At 41.5% G+C, this 27,172-nt stretch overlaps 1 protein-coding gene across 1 annotated transcript in view; it reads left to right on the top strand.

Annotated features, from left to right (window-relative positions):
- DYNLT2B (dynein light chain Tctex-type 2B) overlaps positions 1-27,172 on the top strand; it is a 602,204-nt gene that overhangs the window by 274,596 nt on the left and 300,436 nt on the right. The window contains exon 3 of the mRNA XM_044070295.1: positions 12,821-12,890. Within this exon, the coding sequence (XP_043926230.1) occupies positions 12,821-12,890 (70 nt within the window). The remainder of the gene's footprint in view (positions 1-12,820; positions 12,891-27,172) is intronic.

The raw sequence follows: 27,172 nt of genomic DNA, 5'->3' as shown, positions 1-27,172 counted from the left end.
CTACTATGAGATAGCATACTCTAAAATGTATTTATTTTTATTTATTTAACATTTGTTTACTAGGAAAGTCCGACTTGGAACAAAGAATTTTCAGAGGACTCCCAGGGAGAAACACTCCAGACATATGTCTTTGTAACAGAAAAAGACAAGAAAAACATGAAGTGCACCATCCCATTCTACAGAAGATTCATTTGAATGTTATATTGATAATAATATAATAAGTGTTAGTAAGTAGTGTGATAACATGGGATTAATGTACTTCCTTAATAGCTACCATAGTAATAAACAGTGTAACGTGTTTGAAGGAAGTCTGTATATGTGATACTATTTGTTTGGGATGTAAAGGTACTGAAAAAACTGCAGTGTTTTTTGGAGCACAGTATTCAGACCAAAACAAACATAAAAGAAATGTTGGCAGAGACCACCACAGTGATGTGGTATACAAACAAGTATGGGGAAACCAGATGTTGCTCTCTGTGCAGACTAGCTGTGGGCAGCATGGGATATAGCTTTTCAGCACAATCTCCCTCTACAGGCATCTTGCATACCATCAGAACAAAATTGTGTGGCAGACAAGTTGTGCAGTGCCACAACAGACCTCACAAATGGAAATGAAATCAGGGGTACTTCCTAAAACTGATCCAACTGTGGTGAACACATCAATTTTTTTTGCCTTTACTGACTGCAATCACTATGTGAAATTCTGTTCCTGGACTCCTTGCAAGAAGGTCTGGAAGGCAAATGCTTTTTGTTTTTTTGTGGACAGAAATGTTTCTGTATGCTTTTCCACCCATTCCTGTAATATCCAGGTCATTCTGAAGAGCCAAAAGTACTCCCCAAAGATCATTGTGGTAACTCAATTCATGCCCAGACAACAGTTGAAGTTTGTCATATTGATCAGTGTTGCAGTAGCCTTAGCTATATGGGTTATATCCAACCAAAGATATAACAGCTGACGAGCTTCCAAAGCTGAAGAACACCTTTCATGTGCCCAAACTATCAGGCAGCTTGAGCTGAGTAAAAATAAAACCTTGGGCATGAAGCCCTTCAGGACTTAGTGTCGCCAAGGAGTGTGCTTCTAGGAGTCTTTCGAGGATTGATGGTTGATTTGTGTTTTCCTTTACTGGGCAGTTTTAAGTTTCTTTATGGGGAAAAAAATTCCATTTCCTCTTCATGAAAGTTATTTTAAAGCTAGGAGTGTGTTTTAATGGACTGTCTCAAGATTATAACATACTTTCAAACAGAGCAGTCATTTTTTTCTATCAGTTTAAAAGATTTTTTTTTCTGTGGCGAGATTTTGTTTATTTTACTTTTGTGGGACTGGCATGGTATTTTAAAGACCTTTTCACTGTGTTTTTCCACCAGAAAAAGAAACATTTATGGGCTGGTATTGTTTACTGGCAATTGATGCTTGTCTTTCCGAAGAAAGAGGCAGTATTTTTGGCTCTATCATGGAACAGACTACTGTCCCATGGTCAGTCCCTCTTCAGACTACAAAAAGAAAGAAATTAAGCAAACAGCCTTTACCATCTCAGCAGGCTAGCAGTTTGCTGAGCTACAGGTGGGAGACTCTGCTGTGGTCATTTACTGTACCTCAGACCCAGTCCTCTTTTACTCCAGAACCCTCTGGTGTGTAGCACCTTCAGCCACTATGGACCAGGGGTTAGCCGCATCCTCAGTGGGTGAGGGAGAGACACTCTTGTCAGTCCTGGGAGAGGGAACAGAGAACGTTTCCCTGTTGTGACAGAATGTTGTGCCCATCCCTGAGGAAGCTGCTGGTGCCATTAATATCATCCACACCATTTTTCCTGTCAAAAAGAAATGAAAAAACAAGCACGTATCTGCTCCTCCTCAATTTTCTTAGAATAGGTGTAGTTTACTGGATCAGCTCAAGGTTTAATTCAGGCTATTGATCCTTGTAAAGTAGTGTCTGGTAAATGAAAGAAGATTCCTCTTTTCCTGAAGATTCAAGATTCTGAATCTGAACTGGAAGATGCAGGTAAGGATACATTTTTTTCCCCTCAGGTTTTTGATTCAGACTTTGATGAAAGCTCAATTTCTGATTCTCCCTGTGGGGGGTTCTGTTTCTCTGAGACTATTGCTAGAACGTGCCAGTGTTTTCACGGGAGAACACTGAGGTATCTCAGTCCATCAGAAAATACTATGCATTGTTACAGAAGCATTTTTCAGAACCTACACCCATTACGCCTGTTCTGTCTGTTTAGAGGATGTGTGTCACTGCCTACAATTTTCCTGATAGTCAGCCAAGCTGCCCGTAAAAAAGCAAATAGGATATATAAAGTTCCGTAGTTTTTAAAATTTTTATACTCTATTCTCAAACCTGACCCAGCAACTGTATCTTTAATTGATTCCACTGCTGCTAAGGACTAAATTCGAATCCTACTCTTTCTGATAAGGATGGGAAAATTATTGGTACTAGAAAAAAGTGTATACTTCTGCAACTTTTATTTATTAGAATTTTGAATTGTTCATAGGTTCATAGGTAGGTACTAGGCTCAGGGTTGCCGGACATCCCTATTTGAGCGGGATTGTCCCGGGATCAGCAGCCCAATCCCAAGTCCCGCACTGCCGGTTTAAATCTCGGTGAAACAGCCCTCCGCTTTTTTTTTTGATTGGCCCGTATACCGGCATACGGGCCAATCACAAATCACTAAACATGGAGCTGCTTGTGTTTAATCTGGAACATCAGGCAGTTCTGCATTAAACACAGCTCTGTATTTCGAGTTTTTTGATTGGCTCGAGTGAGTGCGTTTTGAGGTTTAGACTTCTAGCATTAAGTAGCATTACCCTCAGATTTTGCTTGCTTTGTATCTGTTACGGTGGTGAATTTGTCATTTGAACCTTGCCTAAAAAGGGCACTATAAGGGTGGCAAGAGCCTTAGCCAGTATCTGGAATCCCAAGGGTGACAGGTGCAGGCCATCTCTGGCAAAGCATCGTGGTTTGTCGATTATGTCATCCCAGGCAGACATATACTGGATCCCCTTAGAATGACACCAGAAGCTTAGCCAATTGTTGAAGTCAATCATTTTGTCCTTGTACTGTGGTATCATTCTGGGTGATGGCAGGATGCTGCTCAGGGCTAGGGTCATACCTGCCTGGGGCTACAAGATCGGACAGCTCCTCCATGTCTCTCTCCATGTAGTCCAGGGAGGTACGTCTCAGGTCATTCACACCAACATGGATAATGACCGAGTCTTATTTGTACTAGTTGTGGAGTGACCTGAGTGTGTGCATTATGTGGCGGATCCTGGTACCTTACAGGCAGCTTGACGGTAACTCTCTCCTTGTTTAGCCTAGTGAGTGGAACATCAGTGTGCCTTGACTATAGAGTCACCTATGACTAGAGTGTTGGGTATGTTGTTATGCCTTATGGGCTGTGGTTGAGTGGCACACTGAGTTTGTGGGCTATGTGTCACTTGGGTTGTGTTGCAGGTGGAGGTTGCTTGCGTTTCTGCTTTTGGAGGTCCCTGTTGCTTGGGTAGATTTTTATTGAGATTCCGCGAATGTAGGTGTGTGTGTTGTGTTTCTGTGTGTGTGTTTTGGTGGTGTAGGTTTTGAGGGACTATGTGATGAGTGTGGTGTGGTGCAAGTGTTTACCTTCTCCTCTTGACTGTCTAGTCCAGTCTTGAGTGAAGAGAGCTTTGCTTCCAGTTTGGCTATATAAGTGCATCTCTCGCAGGTTGTAGTGTTGGGTGGTAGGAGGAGAGGGTTGTCTGTGTACATGAGGCAGTTGCTGCATTGCACCAAGATGCCCAGATTCATCAGGTAGACAGGAGAAAACACCAGGAGTTGACCCTTAGACATGCCTGGATAGGTGCGTATTTATTAAGTACTAAAAACTGTTTTCCTCTAGACAAGTGAGGAAAGTTGAGTGCTGTAGTAGTTTGTAGCTTATTTAGTGCTTACAATGAGTTCCGAACAAGTGCTAAGCTCAAAGAAACAGATAGAGCTGAAACTAGAAAACTGGCTAGTTTTACTAAACAAAATTAAGCTAGAAGGCTTCCCTCCAGCGCAGAAAGGCTTGGGGGCTCAGAAGCTTACAAACAGTCCTGGATACAGCAAGTCTGAATCTGGACTAGATGACTTACAGGAAAGGCAGGAAACAAGCTCAGAAAATGTTTTATTTTTTTTTTTTTTTTTTTTTTGGAAAGTGGAAAAGAGGAGCAGAAACTAAATGGGTTAGCCTTATCAAATGTTCTCCCTGGATTAAGTAGAATTAGGTAATGACACTAGACTGGGAGGAGTGTCCCAGATCAAATTTACAGTAGGGGCAGGCAACTGCAAAGCCACCAAGTATAAAAACAGGATACCAACAGCGAGGGAGGGTGAGAAACAATAAACAAACCCAACCAGATGCTTAACAATTGTAGAAAATTTCTAGTTAATACCTCACACACAGTGAAACTAGCTAGAAATGTATATGCAGACAATAAAAGTGCTATAAATAACTCGTAAAAATAAGCAAGGAAACAGGATACTTAATGTTATATATCACAGATCAGCTTCCTTCCTCCGAGTAGCTCAGTGTGAAATGGCAGAAACACTCACAAGTTAACTTCTTAAGTAACAAAGTTAAAACCTGAAACAACTTTAAAAAAAAGCTTGAAAGAACCAATGAGATGCTTACTATAAGCCGTAGTCCAGGCAACCCCAATCAGCCAGTGACCATATACAATTCACTCTCACTGAAATGCTATACTGGCTTTGGCTAAACTACGATGGCCTGCAACATGTGCTCAGACACTCAGCCTCTACTAACAAACAACTAGGCCCAAAATACAAGCCTGAATATGGACAATGCTACACTACCCACACTACTTGGGTAGAAAAAAAACTGCAGAAATGAGAATGCTTTTAACTGCAAACAAGTTATATGATACACTCCTTAGCAGGAAATCAGAACAAACAAACCCAACCAGATGCTTAACAATTGTAGAAAATTTCTAGTTAATACCTCACACACAGTGAAACTAGCTAGAAATGTATATGCAGACAATAGTCTGACTCGTATGGTAATTCTGACAAATTGTGTAAGAGTGAGGAATGTTTTAGCTGCAGTTTGTTCTTATGAGGAAAAGACTTCTCTGAATAACAGTTTCTTCTGTTGCACAGATGGTTCTTCCAGGGTTATGTTCACTGATACTGTTTTAAGGACGTCTGCATGGCTGCATTCTTAGAACCTCTCAGATGATGATTAAAATGAGATTTTAAATTCTCCTTTGGATAGAGATTTAGTGTTTGGCCCCTCTGCTGCAGAGGTGAGCATAAAGTGTGATAAAAGTGGCAAGCTGATCCATTTAATCTCTCTCAAGATTTTTCAGCTCTCCTTTTTAAAATTTTCCAAGAGATTTTCTATCTCCTCATCCATTTTTGGCAAAAACAGAATGAACGGATATTTAAAAAGAAATGGTAAGGGGGGTTCCAAAAAGTAGTCTCGAGCCACCCAGCCAAGGGGACAGTCCAACAAGTCTGAATGACTGTTCAAGAGACCTTGTGACCCCCCTCACATCCTGACCCCTTTTATTCTTTCAGAAAGTCTGAATCTCCTTTGTTCTCTTTGGCAACAGATTGTTACAGACAAATGGGTTCTGAAAATTATTCATCAAGGGTATAGATGCCAGTGCGACAAAATTCCTTCTTTCCAGGGTGTCATTCCTCATCTTCCAGATTAGACTCTTATTTCTACCAATTCTTTATCACATGCTGTCCCAAAGAGTGATGGAACCAGTTCATCCTTCCGACTGGGGAAGGGTTTTTATTCATGGATGTTCCTTGTGCTAAAGAAAGAAAGTTCTTGAAGACCAGTTCTGCATCTTTCTTTTTTAAACTTGTTTGTGATGGTTCTCAAATTCAGGATGCTGTCACTTCCCAACCCGTTACCTTTACTTCTTGTTTCAAGTTTCCTGGTATAACTAGACTTAAATGATGCTTATCATATCCCTATGCATTCAGACTTCAGACATTTCTAAATGTGATCTAGACACACAAAACCTTATCAGTTCTCTCTCTGTCTTATACTTTGGACTATCCACTGCACCAAGAGTGTTCACATAGTGTCTAGCTCCAGTTATAGCTCATTGCAGGCTACAGCGTATCTACATTTTTCCATATTTAGATGACTTGCTTATCTTTGCAGAGGCTTTATCAAAGTGTCAGGAATCTCTCTCTTGGGTGATAGATCTCTTACAAAAGCTGGGATTGCCCGAGAACATTCAGTATTCTTTCTTTGACTCCTTCACAGAGGATCGTGGTGTTGGATGCCAACTGGACACCTCAATTCAAAGAGCTTTTCTTACACAGGAAAACATACATCTTTATCTATATTTATTTCTAAAGTTTTTCTACTCAGATTTCAGTCAGTGCAAGGGACTACCTCAGGATTTTGGGTCTCAAGATATCTATGATTCTTATGTTACCCCTGGCAAAACTCCACATGAAAGAGATAGTGTTATCTGAAATCTCTTTGATTTCAACATCAACACCCTTTATCTTTTCAAATCTCAGTATTGGAGTTAGTCAGAAAATAAATCTTTTGATGGATACAACAGATATCCTTAAATCCAGATCTCCCCTTTTCCCTCCTTGCTGCAAAGTAGTCATTCACCACAAATATTTCAGAATTTGCTTGGGGAGCAGTTTCAGGAGGAGTAAAAGTGCAAGGACAGATGAAAACACACACACACACACACACGCAAAACATGCATCCTACATTCCATCAGAACAAAACTGTGTGTCAGACAAACTGAGCAGGACTAGGGCAGACCCTCACGAATGGAAACTAGATCAGGAGTCTTCCAAGATTTGATCCATCTGTGGGGAGGTCCTTAAGCAGACTTCTGCCTCCTCTCTGAACAATCAACCGGCAAGATTTGGTTTCAGGACTCCATGCAAGAAGGCCTGGAAGACAGATGCCTTTTTATTCATTGGACAAGATTATTCCTATATGCTTTTCCATTTTTTCCACTAGTATCCAGGGTACTGCTTGAGGGATTCCTTCTGAATCTACAGATCATTGTGATGACTTCCTCCTAGCTCAAGCAACCATGGTTCTTCCTTCTTTTGGAAATGGTCAGTGGCAATTAACACAAACTTCCTCACAAACTGGATCTAAGCACACAAGAACAGGGATGTTTGATACAACCCAACATCAATCAACGTCATTTGACTGCCTGGATGATAGGGTCTTAATTCCCTTTAGACACTTGTTTACTGTTAATGTACAGCAGGTACTAATGGAGGCAAGAAAGCATGTTGTTAGAAAATCATATATTTCAGCAAATGTAAAAGGTTTTCTAGTGGGTGTCCGCAACATAACCAGCACCCATTCAGAGTTGTTCTCTGGTTCTACAAAATTTGTGAGAGTTACTGTCCTATGGTCTTTCTAATTCCCCTATCCATGTCCATTTATTGACCATTCAGCATGTCTGCCCATGGATCCTCCTCTTTCAATGCTGTCTTATGTCAAATTGTCCTTGAAATGTGTTTTTCATAATAGGCCTCTAAGAAAATTGGTGGCTCCTCCTTGAAATTTTGATTTTTGTGTTAGAGAAGCTAACACTTGCTCCATTCAAACCAGGTAATCAGGCTGACTTGAGGTGTTTAACATGGAAATCAGTTTTACTGATTGCTCTGACCACTGCAATAAGAATATCTGAGTTACAAGTTCTTATGGTGAGTCACCTGTATCTCATTTTCCATAGAGACAGGGTTTCTTTGAGAACTGATCCTTCTTTTATGTTCTTTCCCGAACCTAAAATGAGGAAGGAAGGATACTGCATACCTTGGATGTCCACAGACATCTCAGGTACTACCTTGATGGAACTAAATATTTCTCATCTTTGGATCAATTGTTCATTTCATGTGAAGGTAAGAGGAAGGGGCAACCTGTGTCAAAACAGGCTATTTCCAAATGGTTGTCTAAGGCTATTACTTTTTGTTATAGTCACCATAACAAAACTATTACAAGCATGGTCAAGGCCCACTCTGAGTCTTGTCTTTGTCTATGGCTTTTTGAAAGGGTTGGATTTTAGAAGTATTGTAGAAGTTACAACTTGATCTTCTGTATGCACTTTTACAAAGCACTATAAACTTAATTCCTTCTGTAGATCCATATCAAGCTTTGCAAGGACCATTGTCTAGGGGCTTCTAGACTCTTCTCCTTCCACCCCCAAATGTAGTTAACCAAGGCAATCTACCCGTATAGCTAAAGCTACTGCAGCAGTGATCTGTTTGATGAGCATAGTACAGTTGTGTAAGTTAAACTTATCATAACAATACATGTTTGAATGATCACTGCTGCAGTACCCATTCTTTCCCTTCATCCCCCTATTTTTTGGCATGTATTTTTATTCCAGGGTGTAGGCATTTTTTTTTTGTTCTAGTCATTGCCCTATCAGGGCTCAGCCTCCATCTCTATGCTGGCTGAAAAGCTCTGAAGAGCCCAAACTTGGTCAGCTTGAGGTGTCTGACAGTTTGGGTGTGTAGAAGGTGCCCTGAATCTTTGGAAGATGGCCAGCTGTTATATCCTTGCAAGGATATAACCCATATAGCTAAGGCCACTGTAGCAGTGATCATTCCAGCATCTACTGTTATGGTAAGATTAACTTGCACAAGTGTACTTTCTCCCTTCTTTTGGAAATGGCCAAAGGCAGTTTCTACAAGCTTCCCTGTAGACTAGATCTGCTCAAACAAGATCAGGGGCATTTGATACTTCCCAACCTCAAACAGCTATAACTGACTGCCTGAATAATAGAATCTTAATACCTTTTAGGCACCTTTTTTCTGAGAATGTGTAGCGGGTAGTAAAGGAAATGAGAAAGCCTGCTACTAGAAAGTCATACAACAGTAAATGGAAAAAGTTTTCTAGTTGGTGCCAAGAAAAGAACCAGCCCCATTTCAGGCTAGTATTTATCTGGTTCTAAATGATTTGTGTGTTACTACCCTCTGGCCTGTCTTATTCTTTAATCAAAGGTAATTTGTTGGCCATTTCAGCATGTCTGCCCATGGATCCCCATCTTTCGGTGCAGTCTAATGTAAAAAAAAAAAAAATTGACATGGGTGTTGCATATGTAGACTCCTTGAAAACTGGTGGCTCCTCCTTGGGATCTTAATTTTGTGTTAGGAAAAAATAACTCTTGCTCCATTTGAATCAATTCATTAGGCTGACCTGAAGCTCTCCACATAGAAAGTTACTCTTATTTCAGAGGTCAGAGCAATTAGTATTTGAATACTTCCTCGACTACCCCTATTTTTGTTTTTATTGCCATAGTGAGGACCTTTATTTTTGTTTTCCTAAAGTTGTCCTTGTCAGGGTTTTAGTCTTCCCCTCTCTCACTCTCTATGTTTGAATGAAAGTTTTGAAGGGCTTGGTGCCCAAACCTGACATTTTAGTCAGCTCATCTTGAGCCGATCAAGGATTTGGATGTTTGGAAGGTACCCTGAAAGCTTTGGAAGCTAGCTGAGTGTTACATCCTTAGCTGGATATAACCCATGTAACTAAGACTACTGTAGCAGTGATCACTTGAGAGAGAGAGAATGAGAGAATGAACTTCTTATACTCTGGAAGTCTGCAAACAACCCACATACTAAACCGATAGAACAAAATCCTTCAGGAATTCTAATCAGCAGTTCATTTCCTATGAAGACAAGAAAACGGGACAATCACTGTCAAGACAGAGATTTTCTAAATGGTTGTCTCATACTGTATCTTTTTGTTGTTCTTGCCGTAAGAAGACTCTTCCAAGCAAAGTTAAGATCCACTCTGCTAGGGCTCTGGCTACTTCTATGGCTTTTTGGAAAGGGATGGACTCCAAAATGCTGTCTCAAGAAGATTTTAGTCTTCTCTGCATTCTTTACCAACCACTGCAAACTGGATTATTTCTCTAGCGTCAGAGCAAGCTTCGCTAGGTGTAGTCTTCAAGGGCTCCTAGACTGTGACTCTCCTCACTTTCTTTCCAAGCTCTGGTATTCCTCAAATGTAGCTTAGGCTACTGCAACGATGATCTAATGATGTTCATAGTACAGCTGTGTAAGTAGTCATATCATATCACTGGATGCCGTTGCAGTACAAACACTGTCCCCCAGGATGTTTTTATTTTTTTTTGTTGTTCCTTTCTTTTCCTAGCACCTACCTTTCTGACAGGACTGTTGCCTGCCTTTTTCTAAGACACGAAAGTGCTGGGATTTTGCGTCCTTACCACTGTCTTAATACCTCTCATCAAGCTCTACAGCAGTTAAGGTACATGAAAGGTATCCTAAACCTTTGGAAACTGACCAGCTGAATGACTGTTTGCAAGATACATCTCACATAGCTTAGGCTAATGCAGTTCTGCAACTGTGAGTTATTTGAACATCTGCTGTTGTGGTAAGTTTACTTACACAACTGTACTTTTCTTTTTATTGTCATCTGTTTTTGATGCAGGTTCTAACTTTGCAACCAATAAAGTTGATTTGTAAGCAATCTCTCTAATTTTCATGGAGTTAATTTACAATCTCTTGCTTCCCAAAGAATCTGAAAGGCTTCCCTCACCCCCTCTCCCTCATTAAACCTCTCAGACTACCTTGGAGCCTTAAATCTGTCTGAGAAAATTTGACTTTACCTTCTTTTAAACCAGCCCATTCAGCAGAACTCAGTTCTTTTTATCCCGGAAGGCACTTTTTCTAGTGGCATTCACTTCCACAAGATGCATTTCAGAGCTCTAAGCCTTATTTTTCAGGCTTCCTTTCATAATCTTTCATACATAGACAGAGGTTTTCTTATGCACAATTCCTTTCTGCTCAGTGAAACCACAGAGTCTGCTCTAAATCAACCTCTCAGTTTGCCTCTATTTTTCCTTCCTGTTATAACCAAGGAGAATGCCTCATTCATTGTTAAGATTTTCATAGACAATTAAGGTTCTGTCATCAGCAGACAGATCAGTTTCAGCAACATAATCAGTTTGTAGCTTTTTGCAGGGCCAAATTGGGTCAGAAAATTTCCAAGGTATCGTTATACAGATGACTAGCAGAATGTGTTTTATATAGTTATGCATCTTCTAATAGATCTTTACCATGCAAACCAAATCCTTATTCCTCCAGAACTGCCTCTACCTCATCTACATTCTTCAAAAACACAATTGATGACATTTATGCAGCAGCCGCCTGGGTATGTATACGTACCTTTAGTGAGAATTAGGAGTTTGCTTTAGTATCCAGGTCTTCATTCAGGGCCACTGTACAATGTGGTATTCTGTCATGATGTCACCCATGATGTTAGCCAATGTCCCATCCAGAAAAGTGTGGCTAGTCTAAGATACACTAGTTATATACTTAACATAATGCTGGATCTTGATTATCCTTTCTGTTTATTTTACCAACCCTGTAACCATCCCAGTTGCAAATTGTCATGTGATGTTCTGACAAACTTCACTAATGCCCTAAGTCCCACTCCTCTTCCTGATTACAGATATTTCCTTTCTTACTGAATCAGGCAGCTAAATTTGATCCAAGGAGAAAGGTATGTGTATTATGGGGTGGATTAATGGCTAAGGTGCTTGCCTTACAAACACAAGGTGCAGGGTTTGCCTCTCACAAGGGAAAATAGGCTAGGCTTAAAATGGCTCACAAGAGCAGTTAGCTTAGTAATAAACTATGAACCTATGGGATCTAGGGGAGGAACTCTAGCTGCTTGAGGAGAGCTGTTTGCCATGTTGATGATAGCAGTCCCATTCATAAAAAGTGGGCCAAAGTAGATAATCAAGATCCAGTGTTATAATAAGTATTTGATTATCTTGGGTCAAATTTCATTTTCAGTTTGTTTCAGTGTAATTACAAAGACAGCACAATGTTTCACTGACTTTTCTTAATATCTGATGTTTAGTAATTACATTTTTTTGACTCATCTGTATTTTATAAAACTGGTACATTTTGTTTGGTATATTTCATGCACTGTTTTTCACAGGTTGACTAAGATGTTTTAAGCGTTTCATACTTAGTTTTTATTGACATATTTATGTGCTTTGAGTTTGATTTGGTTGGGAATGTTGTGGTGTTTGGTAACGTGCATTTGCATACTTGTGTGTTTGAGTAGTCTACTGTTCTATTTCCATCACAGTGAATGGAAAAAGTATGCCTTTTGTGCATTTTATTTTACATCAATTTATATATTTTTTGTGGTTGAATTTAGTGGTGTGAGGTGTTGGGATAGTTATATTTTTAAGAGATATTTTCTGTTTCATTTGTTTATTGTGTTTGTCTCATAGTGAAATAGGTCTGGCTTCATTTGTTTACTTTTGTTTGGATGATTTCAACTTATATGTATTTTATGTAATAAACCTGTTAATATTTGAAAGCAAACACACACGCACACACACACACACACACACACACACACACACACACACACACACACACACACACACACACACACACACACACACTCACCCATTCAGTCGTTCACTCAAAGAAGTTTAGCTACTCCCAGTCTCACACACACACATGCTTATACATGTTTACAGTGTCAGTGCAGCATCCTCTCTTGTGCTCAGCTCACGTTATGATAGGAATTGTCCCTTCCAGATTGCTAAAAAGGCATTCTTGTTTGTAAAGCAGACAAAAATGTGTAGGGGAAGAAAATGGTGATAGTCAGCATTTGTTTCATCAAATTGGATACTAGATGCTTTAATTTGCTTATTGAAGCAAATTAATCAAGATTTGGGACGTTTCCAATATGTAACGTAACCTAAGCTAAAATGAATGTGTTTATTGGACATTTAATGGAGAACGCTAGTTTTATTTTAATTGTATTTATTTATTTTCCAGAAATGGGATGGGACCGGTACAAACTAGTTGTGCAAGTTGTTATTGGAGAACAAAGAGGAGAAGGAGTAAAGTAAGTCTGGGCTGAAGCATAATTTTTTTACATTTACAGTGTGTACCAGCGTTTTTTCTACTTTCTCGTGTAAAGCATTGGTCTGATGTTGTTAATCTTTCCATTCATCACTGATGGGTTTGGTTCCTAGCCCTCTGAACAGAGTCGGCCTCTTTACCAAGCTCGCGCCAACCAAAAAAACTCACAAGCTAAGTCTCTAACTAGAATGCCCTTCTCCCTGTTACCTCAGGTTTCATTTGCCACATAGCCATAAAGCCGTGTTTCAGCTGAGCTCTCAGCTAAGTGGAACTTTATTTGATATTTGTGTGTGAGTTTTTTTTAAATCTTTATATTTTATTGAGCGATTAGTATTCCTAGAGTGTTTTATTCTGTCTGAACTTATTTTTTCTTCTCTACTCTACCCGTATTACTGTTGGCAAACTTTTAAGTACCATTGTTGGTATGGCCTTTCCTCCCTTACCCTTGTGGTATCCCTTCAATACCATTGCTGGTACTGCCTTCTCTGTTTCACCTATTGGCTTTAGTTTTTAGCAAGGTGTTTTCTTTCTTCTCTACACATCTGTATTGATAATTGTGATTTCTTTGAACATTGTTTGACTAACTGGATCATACTGTAGTGTCTCTTTCTAAACATGTCTGATAAGAAGGGTACTTCAGGTTTTAAGCATTGTGCTTCTTGTAATGGCAAGTTACCTAATAGTGGTTCTCATGATGACTGTGTGTACCATTTGGAAGTGTCCCACCTTTTGGTGCAGCATCCGTGTGACATTTGTCATATTTTCAGTCAACGAACTCTTAATGAGCGCAAAAATAAGCTGATTCTGAAGGGATTACTCAAGTCTCCCTTTTCAGAGGCCATTTCTGCAATGGAAGTCTCAACCCCCCCCTATTAAAGACAAAAAGAGGTCCCACTCAGTTCCCTTTCTCACCATCGGGTGATCAGGGCAAGCCTGTAAAATATAAGGTCCCAAAGTTGTCTTCAGAGCATAAATCTACCTCTATGGCTCCGTCTTCCTCAGCTCCGAGCATCTCCAAACCTTCAATAGCGGCACCAGTTTTGGCACCTGTCCTGCCTCCGGCACTGATTATAGACCTTATTATGCCTATTTTGACTTTGGCACCTCTGGCCACTTTGGCTCAGGGCACACCTTCGACTACTTTGTTAGCTCTCATTTTGGAACTGACCGTTTAAGATTTGAGCGCCACTTCGGCACCAAGCATTCTACCAACTTCACTGGAATTGACCCCTCTACTACCGGTCTCGAAACTTGAGACCACAGTGTTGGCAGACCTTGCACCATGGACCCGATATTCCCCTTCCATAGATCCATTTCTGGGCCAAGTTTATAGCCCTTTCATTGAATGTCCTGACTCTCCAGCCGGGGTATCCACTTGATCCACCTGGATCCTGTCTTTACACAACGTGATACATCTTCTGGACCAGCTGTTGTTAGCTAGAGGGATACCCACACTTTCTAAGACCCATCCACCTGCAGGATTTGGGTTGGCTTATCCACAAACTCCATCTTACACTCCTCCTTCAACTATACCAATTCTGAAGCCCTCTGCTCCGACATCCTTCTTGGAACCCACCACCTCGGCACCTACAGTCCATCTCACTCCAGCTCCGAGTTTACCCCTTTGCTCTTTAGTTCCTGGGGAACCAGTCCTTCCTTAATCTGGGGATTGGAGGACGTGCAATTCGACCCATGGCACAGAGTTGTCTTTCTCCTCAGTTCCATCCTCTGCGCCAGTAGCCTTGCCCGCACCAATCCTGCTATTGAGGCTCCGCCCGTGGGGGCAGGCTTGTCAGAGTGGAGTGTGACCCCGGTTCCAAGGTAATCTTTCTCAGTTCCGGGCTCCCATCCATCTTTGGGTGGGCCTGCCTTCCACGAGATGGAGAGGGCTCTTGCTTCTGGCAGCACTGCTTTGATGTCAGAACCCCAGTTTTTGCCCCCTGAGCTACAGCTGTCACAGATCACCTCCCAGGGACACCGGGCAGAAAAGCCACAGGACACCCCTGTTTAGGGTACCTGCTCTTCTGAGTCCTCCTCTGAGACCCCCACTGAGGAGCCCCCTCAGAAGAGGACATGCAAGAGGAAGCAGGTGAACTCACCCGAGGAGTCCTTAATTGAAGACACAGATTACAATGATGGTGAAGGGTCCCCTCGGTCACCTCCTGATCATGTCTCCTTTGGAGACATCCTGAAAATACTTAAGCAGAGAGGTGACGGGAAGCCCTCCAACCCTCCATCTGAGGAGTCCGTATTCCTCCAGGCTTTCCGTGTCTGGCCTTCTACCTCTTTGGTGACCCCACCTGCCGACGAACTAGTCAAGCTCATCATGCAGCATGCTTGGAAAAACCCTGATTCCATTGAGGTGATCCCTCGGAGACCAGACAAAATTCTTTCCCTTCCCGAAGAGAACCCCCATTGGTTCAAAGTGTTACCAGTCGATGATATGGTGGTGGTGGCGGCCATGAAAGGGGAGTTGGCTGAGGAAAGTCCCACTGTCCATCTGCCCAACAGGGAGTCCCAGGCAGTGGGCAGGCTTGGGAAGCGTCTTTTTTCATCAGGGACCTTTGCCATATGGTTCCTGAACTATTTGGCACATTTTACGAAGCCCCAGAGGGACTTGATCTCCAAACTCTCTGGGACACTCGCAGGACAGTTGTCTGACGAGGTCAGGGACAAAGTCGCCTTGCAGCTCACAACCCTGGAATCGATATCCAACTCGTCCATGAGGTTGCTTTCACATGTAACTGAAGGGGCGGCTAGAGCAGCGGGTTCAGGCATTGTCATGAGGTGTCATGCCTGGATGCGCATTTGTGACCTCGCGAACCCCTGCTCCCATCGAAGCTTCGTCCCTTTTTGGCTCCAAAGTAAAGGACATACTAGCCAGGTGCAAGCAAGATGGAAAGACCCTGTCTGCCATGGGCCTCTGGTTTTCCAATCCTCAATGTACCTTCTCCAGCAATCAGACAAGTGGAAAAATGTGGCACAAAAAAATCTCAGGATTCTTTCCGTGCTGCACATGTTGATGATACCTCCAGGGGCAGAGGGGGTAACAATTCCAGAAGATGTTCCTAAAAAGGCAGAGGGGGTCCTCATACCCAAGGCTCCAGGGACTCCTTCTCTGGACAGCCTTATCAGTGCTCTTGAGGAGCAGCCCGATTGCTTACCTCTGGAAGCAGTCTGTGTTCGTTTTTCTCTGCACCAAGCTGCCTGACAATCCATTACCACCGATTGTTGGGTGCAGCAGAGTATCATCACCAGAGGTTACACCATTACCTTTCTTGTCAGCCAAACCTTCCAAGAAAACTTCCTGACGTTCCACCCAGTCAAAGGGAAGAAGCAGCTTTAGAGATAATAAAGCTGTCTCAAAATGAGTCATCCAACCAGTCCCACCAGACCAACACAGATCTGGATTCTACTCTAGATTCTTTTTGGTGCCATAAAACAGGTGGCTGGAGACCCATTTTGGATCTCGGCAGCTTAGACAAGTCTGTCACCCAAACCAAATTCCAGATGTTCACTGTTCAATCCATTCTCTCTTTTTTAAGGGAAGGTGATTGGATGTGGTCGATAAATCTCTGGGATGCGTATTACCACATCAAAATGGACAAACGCTCCAGGATGCGTATTACCACATCAAAATGGACAAATGCTCCAGGAGTCTGCTTCACTTTGGCTAGGGGCCAGTCATTATCAATTTCGCGCCCTGCCGTTCAGTCTCTCTACAGCCCCCAGAGTGTTTACGAAGTGCATGGCAGTGGTCACAGCTCACTTGATTCTGGGTGTTTCCATATCTGGACAACTGGCTCCTCACTGCCCCCATCAAGCATCTTCTGGTAACAGCACTGCATTATACTCTCTCTGGCAAAATTGTTGGGAATAATGATACATTGGGAGAAGTCAAACCTTACCCCTACACAACAAATAGAGTCCATTGGAGCAGTGTTCAATACTCAGTCCTGTCTAGTATCACTCCCAGTTCACAGACTACACCATTTGGGGCTTCAGCTACGAGTGATAGTCTCTCAAGTAAAAGTCTCAGCAAGAAAAGTTCTTCAGTCCCTAGGTTCTATGGCAGCTTCAATTCTGATAGTGCCTCTAGCAAAGCTGTATATGCGGATCCTGCAATGACTCCCAAACTATCACCCCCTCTATTACCAGATTCAAATAACCAACTCCTACAAACAGGACCTCCTTTGGTGGATGAGGCCAGACATAGAAATTTGGAGTCATCCATTTCAATCCCCTCAGCCCAGAGCCATCATGACCATGGATGCTTCCCTGATCGGGTCGGGGGGCCATTTCCAGGGGAAGACAGTCCAAGGCACATGGTTCACCTCAGAGGCCCACCTGCATATCAATGTTCTGGAACAGAGCGCTGTTAGCATTGCAAGCCCTTCATTTGGCTCTCCCTTCTGGGACAATTGCGATTCACTGGAAACAAACAACCACAGTCCCCAGCCGAAACCAGGAAATACACCACAAGAATTCTCCTCAATAAATTAGAATAAACCAAGCATGAGCACAGCTGCGGCTACAATTCTTTATTCCACATCACATTCTGGTACCTCGGCTTCAACAGCCTTCAAAGGAATAACCTCACTACATTCAGTAGCCATTTTATATCCCCCTAATTACAGTGCTAATTAGTTAAATACATTCACTTCCTTTTAATAATGACTTTAATTACCCAAATGTTAAAGGTGCCTCACACAGATATGAAAACCATCTTTCACTTTTATACTGTTACACTTTTTTTACACATTTCCATTATAAAATTTCTTTATATAATAAATGTAAATAACTTATTACTTTTTCCATTTCACCATTTTCCATTGAATGTCCTATGCTAGTGGTGCCCACTAATATTTAATTTATATCCCACTGACGATGATTAAATGTGCCACTATACTTTTCCTACTTAAATTTATTTGTTATGACATTTTCTATTTTTCCTTACCTATTCATCTATACATTAAATCTTGTAAGTCCCAGTTTACTTCCAAATTCAACCCTCTAGGATATAAAGTACCAAGATTTACTTCCAAATTCAACCCTCTAGGATATAAATCCAAATTCAACCCTCTAGGATATATCTGTGTGAGGCACCTTTAACATTTGGGTTGTTAAAGTCATTATTAAAAGGAAGTGAATATATTTAACTAATTAGGGGGATATAAAATGGCTACTGAATGCAATGAGGTTATTCTTTTGAAGGCTGTTGAAGCTGAGGTACCAGAATGTGATGTGGAATAAAGAATTGTAGTTGCAGCTGTGCTCATGTTTGGCTTATTCTAATTTAAACAATTGCGATTCAGTCAGACAATGTCAGTGGTCTGGTATATCAACAAACAAGGAGGAACCAAATCCTACCTCTTATGTCAAGCAGCCATGAGAATTTGGCAATGGGTGATAGCTTCCAACCGCTTTCTGATAGCAAAGCATATCCCGGGGAGCTCCAATGTGATTGCGGACAAATTGAGCAGATGCATCCTCATGCCTCACAAGTGGTCTCTCAACCCCGAGGTGGCGAATTAAATCTTCAGCCACTGGGGCCAGCCTTGCTGCGACCTCTTCGCCTCCCCCTTAAACAACACATGCAGCAGCTATTTCACCCTACTTCGCTTGGAGAGGGAGTCACCAAGGGATGCTCTAATCCATGATTGGCCCACGGGACTTCTTTACGCTTATCCTCCCATTCCCCTGATTCCACAATTTCTAAAGAAAGCTCTTTGGTTGAGATGCAAGGTGATCCTCATAGCTTAGTTCTGGCCTCAACAGGTTTGGTTCCCCTTTCTTTGGCCTCACGTAATGTACCCGGCATGGATTCTGGACCTTCTACCAGATCTAATTACTCACCCCCCAAGGGTTGAGTCACCCAAATCTGTCTAGTCTCAAGCTGACTGCGTGGTTTCTCCACTTCCATTAGTTGCCAGGCAAGCTAATCTCTCCTCATCTGTTCGAGACATCATTCTGGCCTCTCATAAACCATCCTCCAGAAAACTATATCAGGATAAATGGAAAAAGTTCTCCATCTCTTCTAGGGATAACATGCTAAACCCTTATTCGGCTCCAGTAACTGCGGTACTTCAGTACAATACCTGGCTAAGTTTTTTGATAATGGAGCATCTGCCTCTACTGTACGAATACACCTAGTGGCAATTTCTAATTTCCACAGTGGTATAGATGGCACCCCTCTTATCTCTTTACATCTATGCAAGGCCTTCCTCAAGGGCGCCTTTCTTATCAGGCCCTCTGTCAGACACCTGTGGAACCATGGAACCTCACTTTAGTCCTTCAGTCTTTGACTCAAAAACCTTTTGAACCTGCTGCGAAGTGTGACCTAAAGTTTTTGTCTTGAAATTCCTGATTTTAGTAGCCATCACATCTGCCAGAAGGGTCTCAGAGCTACAGGCTTTATGTATCAAGAGGCCTTATCTAGTCTGTCATAAAGACAGAGTATCACTTTGGACGAATCCGTCCTTCCTTACCAAAATTGTTTCTGAATTCTCCATAAACCAGACTATTGATTCACCTGTGTTCTTTTCGAATTTTGCCAATAGAGGAGAGTACTGCCTTCACTCCTTAGACGTACATAGACAATTGAGATTTTACCTAGGCAGGACCAAAAGCTATCCATAAATCCGCACAGCTTTTCATCTCCTTCTCTGGGCCCAGAATGGAAGAAACTGTTTCCAAGGTTACATTATCAAAATGGCTAAGGGACTGCATACACTTCATCTATTCCCTCAGTAACGAACCTATGCCAAAAGTTAAAGCTCAATTCACTAGATCTATGGCAACATCTGTAGCTTTCCATTCCAGTGATTCCATGGATGACATCTGTGCAGCAATACTTGGGCTAAGCTTCATACTTTTATCAATCATTACAAATTGGACTTGGTCTCCAGAGAGAGAGCTGCCTTCGGCTCAATGGTACTCAGGAATGTTCTTCCATAAGGGCCACCCATGGCCCTCAAAGTAGCTTGGGATTCTGTCCCATCAATGATGAGTGGAAAGAAGATTAACAACATCAGATAAAGAAGTTATGTCTTACCATAACATTCCATCTGTGTTGTTCATCTTTCATTCATCACTTCCCATCCTCCTTCCCTGTCCAAAGGCTCCTGGGGGATGCTTTGGGTCTAAGTGTTGTCCTATGGTTTTTGCACAGAGGTGGCCTCAGCTTTACTTCTCTTTCTCTAGCAAATTCGATCTGAGGTAACAGGGAGAAGGGCATTCTGGGTAGAGACTTAGCTCAAGAATTTTTTTGGCTGGCGCAAGCTTGGTAAAGAGGCCGACTAGGTTCCGAGGGCTCGGAACCAAACCCATCAGTGATGAATGAAAGAAGATGAACAACATAGATGGAACATTATGGTAAGACAACTTCTTTTTATTTAAGACATACTACCAGACTGTCTTGCGATCACTCAGTTTTGTTAAGCATTTGCTATTTGTTTTTTACAATGTATTAGGTTGTCTCTACACCTGCTGTTATTTACTGTTATTTATCATCATTGTCCCCTGCCACCCCCTCACTCTTTTCTCTTGCTTTCTTTCCACTACCTTTAGTTTTGAAACCCTAAGTGCAGACCCCACTTGGCACACACTGCAAGGAATCCAGCAAACATCCTCTAAGGCTGCCTCAAACAATATCAAGCCCGCACCCCTCTGCAACAGTGAAGGACACTTCCAGCAGTGTTAGTGTATGTAGTTTAATATAAATTATAAAACCAGGAGAGCACACAGTCTCAGGCGGTAGCTGGGCCTCCCTTCCCCCTACACGGTTTAGTTTCTGTTTTTCCCTATACCCCTCCGGTCTCACTACTAAACTAGATTTTGCCCCCCATCCCACTGCCAAATACTTTGTTTTAACTTTGTTGCCCCCTTCCACCTCCCTTTGGTATCGGGTCACCTTATTATCCTTTTCTCATATGTTTTTTCTTTCTTTTTTCTCTTTTTCCACCTACTCTGTTAGTCTGCCTCATGCACTTTCATTTGTCCCTACTATCAAGTTGCCTTAGCACACCAGTTTAACACCCCTCTCTGACCTATACAAGTGCCTGCAATCATTTATTTTACAGATTGTTTTTCTTGTCTCACATACCGAATCTCAGCTCTACCCGCTTAGTTTGCCCTTGCTATGCTTGAGCTCACTCTGATCCCCTACCCTGCCCCCATTTTCCACCCACCCACACTACTACATTTATCTCTCCTCTGATCAGCTTGACCCACTGCACCAGACCCACCAGCCAATAAAACTCTACCCCATCCATTGCCTTCTCTCCAAGCAACATCAACAACCCCAACACCTCCCACAAACTTCACCATTCTGGTCTGGCCCCTCCTATTCCAACACTCCTATCAACCAGCTCTCCTCCCATCCACTCTACACCCCTCTTCTAATACAGGAACTCCCCTCCTGTAACAATTACCACTTCAGTATGCCTCTTTTTCAACATACTACTCTTCTGTCAGTAGTCTCCCTACTCACTTCTCACCATAGCTACCATCAGCACCAGTTATCTCCCTACCACCCACTACAGCGATCTGAAATCCCCCACCCTACCCTATAACAATATCAATCAATCCCTCCCTAGGCTTACAAGCATACTCCCAACACCCAATTACCAAACTCCCATTTACCTTGTCCCCCCTAAGTATTTTTCCACTCCACCCAAAAAGCAACCATATTTCCAATTCCACTACCTAATAATACTGTATCCTAGAACTATTACATCCATATCTACCCAACTATTACTAGGTGTGATATTCACCCTAACCTGGGCCCTGTAACCCTCACCAATAACAACAGTAATTCCTACCTTCCTTTCAAACTAAACCACAATGACTTAATTCTGAATCTAAACATCTGCAATATAATGAACAAAATAGAAGAGCTTCACTCCACCATCTCTTTACACAACTCTGATTGTCATCACTGAAACGTGGCTTAAACCACATATCAGGGACAACTCCATAACTCCACCTGGTTACAATATTCTCAGATCTGACCAGATAACACAAAAGAGGTGGTGGAATAGCCCTTCTTCATAAAACTAACTTAAAAGTTCAATTTCTGCATATAGAGGCAAAACTCTCCTTAAATCAACACAAACACCTTAACCTAATTGGGATATGTATACCCCCAGGTGAGAACCTACTAATCCTTGAAACCATACTCCAGTGGGCCTCCCACTCTGTACCTCAGGAAACCATCATACCAGGTGATGTTAATATCGACTGGAGCTCTATACACTCTTCCACTCCCACCTGCCATATCAAACAATGAAACTTCACCCAACTCATCCAGTCTCCTACACGTATAGACAAGGCCACCAAAAGGGAATCTGCATTAGACTGGGTCCTCACCAATCAGCCCAATACTGCCCACCTATATGGCACACTGGCCAATGCTGTCAGTCACCACAACCCCACCTTTGTCCTTAGACATAGGCTAAAAAACACCAACTCCCTTCTCTCCTACAAACCCACTCTCACAAAAACTTCCCCAAAGAGAACTTCCTCAGGGCCTTAAAATGCTGTGACTGGTCTCCCGTCAAAACCTTTCCACTAGACACAGCAGTTGAAGACAACTCCACATTTGTAAACATCCTCAACCAACTAGCCCCCATAAAAACAATTATAGTATGCAGCAACCCCACCCCCTGGCTCCAAAATACTACAAGAACCTTACTCCAAAATAGGGATAAAGCCCGGAAAAGCACCATCATAAAACACTCACAACTAGACAAGCCTTTCTTGAACTTCAGAATAAAGCCAAAAACGGGTATAGCTAGATAAGCAAAATTACTACATCTTCCCTACAAAAGAAATACAATACCACCCCTCAGAAATTCTGGGTAATAGTAAATAGTATCCCCCAGCCAGGCAAATCCACCACAGCACCCTCCAATACATCTGGCACAGATCTCAACATAGCCTGCGGCTTTAACAACTACTTCACCTCCTCCATACTTAAACTCATAATTGACTCTAACCCCACCAACATCTTCCCAACCCCCTATGACCCAACAAAACATCATCCCCTTCTCACTCTAGCCAGTACAAACATCCTCTATACAAAAATGCATAACTAAACTCAAACCTACCGCCCTCACCGTTGAATACCTCCAACTCGCATAGCCTGTCCTATTTCATTACTAATTAATAAATCCATTACCGAAAACACCATCCCAACCTTGTGGAAAACCTCATTCATTATTCCCCTACACAAAGGTGACCCCTCTACTTAACTCTCCAACTATCACTCCATAGCAATTCTTTCACCCCTGTCAAACATTCTAGAGAGGTGCATACATCACCAAATCTTCGCCCATCTCCTCACCAATAACCTTCTCTCCCCAACCCAACATGCCTTCCGCCCATCCCACAGTACCGCCACTGCCCTACTCAGATTCATCAACACCACAAAATCCTACAGGAACCAAGGTAAACTAGTTTCAGCTATGTTTCTTGATTTATCCAAGGCATTTGACATGGTGTCTCACAAGAAACTTCTAACATGTTTCTCTGACCTCAACTTCGACACCCCCACTTTGCTCTGGTTCAGGAGCTACCCAGACAACCAAGACCAATCAGTCAAATGGATCAACTACCTACCCCCCCTCCCAGTCACCCTAGGCATACCCCAAAGTTCTATCCTTGGCCCACTTCTCTTTAATATCTTTACCAACCAACTCCACCTAGCTACCACAAAAGCTGATGTAGTCCAATACGCTGATGATACAACCCTCATATGCTCTGCACCCAACATCCAACTTCTACAACAAAAAGCCCAACTAGCCTTTACTGAAATTAAGAACTGACTCAGTAACTCACAACTGATACTAAACCCCCCAAAACCCAACTTCTGCTGTTCCATCCAGCCAAGCCCAACGACCTCTCCTTTTCCATATTCTACACCAACAATACCCAAATTACTCCAGTCTCCGAGGCAAAATGCCTAGAATTGCCATTGACCAACAGGTCAGATTTAATAAACACGTATCAACAACCAGCTCTAAAGTTCACAAAAAACTAGGCTCCCTCTACAGATGCAAAAGGCATCTAACCCCTGAATCTTATGTTGACATAGCCAGTACTCACCTTCTATCCATACTTCTGTATGCTTTTCCCCTCGCTAACAAATCTAAATAAAACTGACTTAAATAAACGTTCCACCTACTACAACAATATCCCTAGATTCACCACTAATGCCAAATCACGTTCCCACCACTGCCATGCCCTACACACCCTATATTGGCTAGAATTCCAGAACCTGCTAAAATATCACCAACTCAACTTAGCCCACCAAATACTGTATTAACCTGAAAAAACTCCAGCCCTGAATGGCCTCCTTAACTTCCACAATTCTAATAGACAAGTTACACTCCAGCAACAAAGCCCTAATTGAAACCATCTCATGCAAAGACAACACTGGGGGAATGTCTCTCTGCCCATGAAATTGTCAAGACCTGGAACAACCTGGAGCAATCTTCCTACTGACCTTAGACTTCTAAAATATACATCTTCCTTTAAGACTCTTGTGAAATCATATCTCTACTCCAACCATTCATGCAACTGCAGCAAACCTCCAGAGAGCCACATATTACTACAGGAATACCCTTTAACAACTTTAACAGCATGCACTATCAAGGTTGCTATATAAACGTATTATATGCTGGTCAGGCTGTATAATACCCATTTGACTGCCTCATAGTGCTCACTGTAAATATTCCAAATATTTGTACAAAAAGTCATCTGTTCATCCATCCACCAATGTGAATGCTGCAAACTGTTATGTTCACTCTGTATAAAAATGTCATCTTTTATCCAGTAATGGAATACACATTGCCGTTAACTGAAATATGTGACATCCACCTGTAAATTTTGTATCTATGCCCTGTCTTATTTTCTCTCATCTCCATGCAATTTGTAACTTTGTATCTTACGTTAATGTAACTTGCATGCTTCTTTTTCTACTTTGTTTTGGAGCTTTTCTGCCCAGGACTCTGCTGAAAATGGACACTTGCTGTCCAGTCAGACTATCCTGGATAACAAATGTTAAATAAATAAATAAATAAATAATTTTTTATACATGTTTATTTGCTGAGAGTAATAGCATGCTGGGAAGCTAGACTGCATGAAAACTGTTCCCTGTCTGATGTGCGAGACCTGCAATTGTGACTTACACAGCTATGAAAAATATTGAGTGGCTAAGAAGCATAAATGTAATGCTGTCAAAATGTGCCCCTAAAATCTGCATAGCCCTGGCAATGTACATATATTAACTAAAAGATTGCTGTACCTCAGAATAAGGGGATTACTCCCAGGTGTTACAGCCTTGTACTTCACATATAATCTTTTCATGCTCCTAAATCTTGGTATTCCAAGAACCGCATTTGCAGTCCTTTGAATTTCAGCAGAGAACCTTGTAATCCATCCATCTGTCCTCAACCCCTTTTGTCCATTTGCACATGGGGCCGAAGTGTCACTTTTCATGCCAAGGTTTCCACCACCAGGTGGCTTAGCCCTGCCATGGAAAATATATATGTTTGCATATAAAATTATATTCTTTTATTTATTTATTTAAAATTTGTTGACCGGGAAAGTTCGACTAGGTTCCACAGAGCCTGTTTTCAGTGGAGAAATGCTCCAGATGCATGTCTTTGGAATTATTTTTACATTTGTGGCATAAAGTACATTATTCTTCCATTCAAGTTGTGACTTTAAGGCTAGTAGCACAAATTTATTTCACAGGTGTCTAACCCAACGATAACTTCCTAAAGAACTTCATGACTGTATATCCAGTCATTTGGAAGCACTTGTAATGTTAAACATTAATTAATATGTTTTTTATTGGTTTCCATCTGAGTATGTGATATGCACCAAACAAAATGTGTATAAAATTACAGCATGATATATGCTATGAAGAGGCAAAGAGGTGTTTTATGTTATATAAAATACTAATAAAAGTAAATTGTATAACAAATTTACTTTGCATAATTTAAGCTGCTGCTTGGTAATGTGGGGGGGGGGGGGTAAAGGCCTGACTATGACGTTGTCCTATTATATGACTATATTGTATTGGTGCATATTGTCACCATTTTTATTCAATTTATATGCTGAATGTATTATGTGAAATGAGGTTGGCAAAACAGATTTTGGAATCAAAACTGCTGGGAGAAATATTAATCTCAAATATGCAGTGAAATAGCTGAAAGTGAGGAGGAGCTGAAGAGCCCATTGATGAAGGTGAAAATAAAAAGCACAAAAGCTAGCTTGTTAATTGTTATCCAAAAAATAAATAAATGATGTCAGCTAGCCCTGTCAGTAACATGCATATAGATAGAAAAGTAGAGACACTGACACATTTTATTTTCCTGTGCCTGATGATCTCTGCAGATGGTGATTGCAGCATGAACTTACAATATGTTTGTTTTTGGAAGGAAAGCATTGACAAATGTGGATAAGACTGTGAAGAGATAAGACATCACATTGTCAGCAAAGGTCCATATAGCCAAAGCTATGTTTTTTCTAGTAGTAACATATGACAGTGAAAGTTGGGTTTTGACTAAGGCTGTGCACCAGAAAATGTATGCCTTAGAGAGAATTCTGTGGACTGCAAGAAGATTCAATTTCATCAGTGGTCATTTTTAAACCAGCAGTTTTATTAGCATCACTTTTTACATACTATGCAGTCCAAATTAATGTTACACCGATCTCTTCTGGCAGTCGGCCCATCATTCCCTGTGTTTAAATAACTCAGCATTCACTGTTAAATATTTTAACATCAAATGTGACTCAGAGCCAGAAGTCACATTTCACTTGTCATTTTCACAACTTGTACTTTTTCTTCCATAACTAATTCCTGTAATCCTCTCTTCTTCTCTTCCTACAGTTCCACCTCTCTCCCATCCAGTACCTTAATTTCTGTCCTTTAGAGTCCCCTGTTAATCTCTTCTCTTTTCTATTGCACATTTATTTTGCTACCGCATATCTCCCACTTCTTATGTAATTTGCTACTAGCATATTTAATTTTTCTCTACTCCTTTTCTTTCATTTCTTCACTAGTTTCTTTACTTCCACTTGACTCGGCTCATGCTTTATTCTCCATTTCCTTATTGCTCCCTTTTTTGCCACTAAAAGTTTAAGTACTACTAATGCTTTCACATGTCCCTTTATCTGAGGCACTTCTGTCCATACTAAGCATGAATTCTTTTCTTGTTATTGTTTGAGTTAGCTCTACCAATCTGTTCTTGTATG

This window comes from Protopterus annectens, chromosome 4.part1, assembly GCF_019279795.1.
Source record: "Protopterus annectens isolate FY-2018-M chromosome 4.part1, PAN1.0, whole genome shotgun sequence".
NCBI classification, from domain to species: Eukaryota; Metazoa; Chordata; order Ceratodontiformes; family Protopteridae; genus Protopterus; species Protopterus annectens.
Note: the sequence above shows the minus strand (reverse complement) of the source record. Positions and strands in the feature narration are given on the sequence as shown.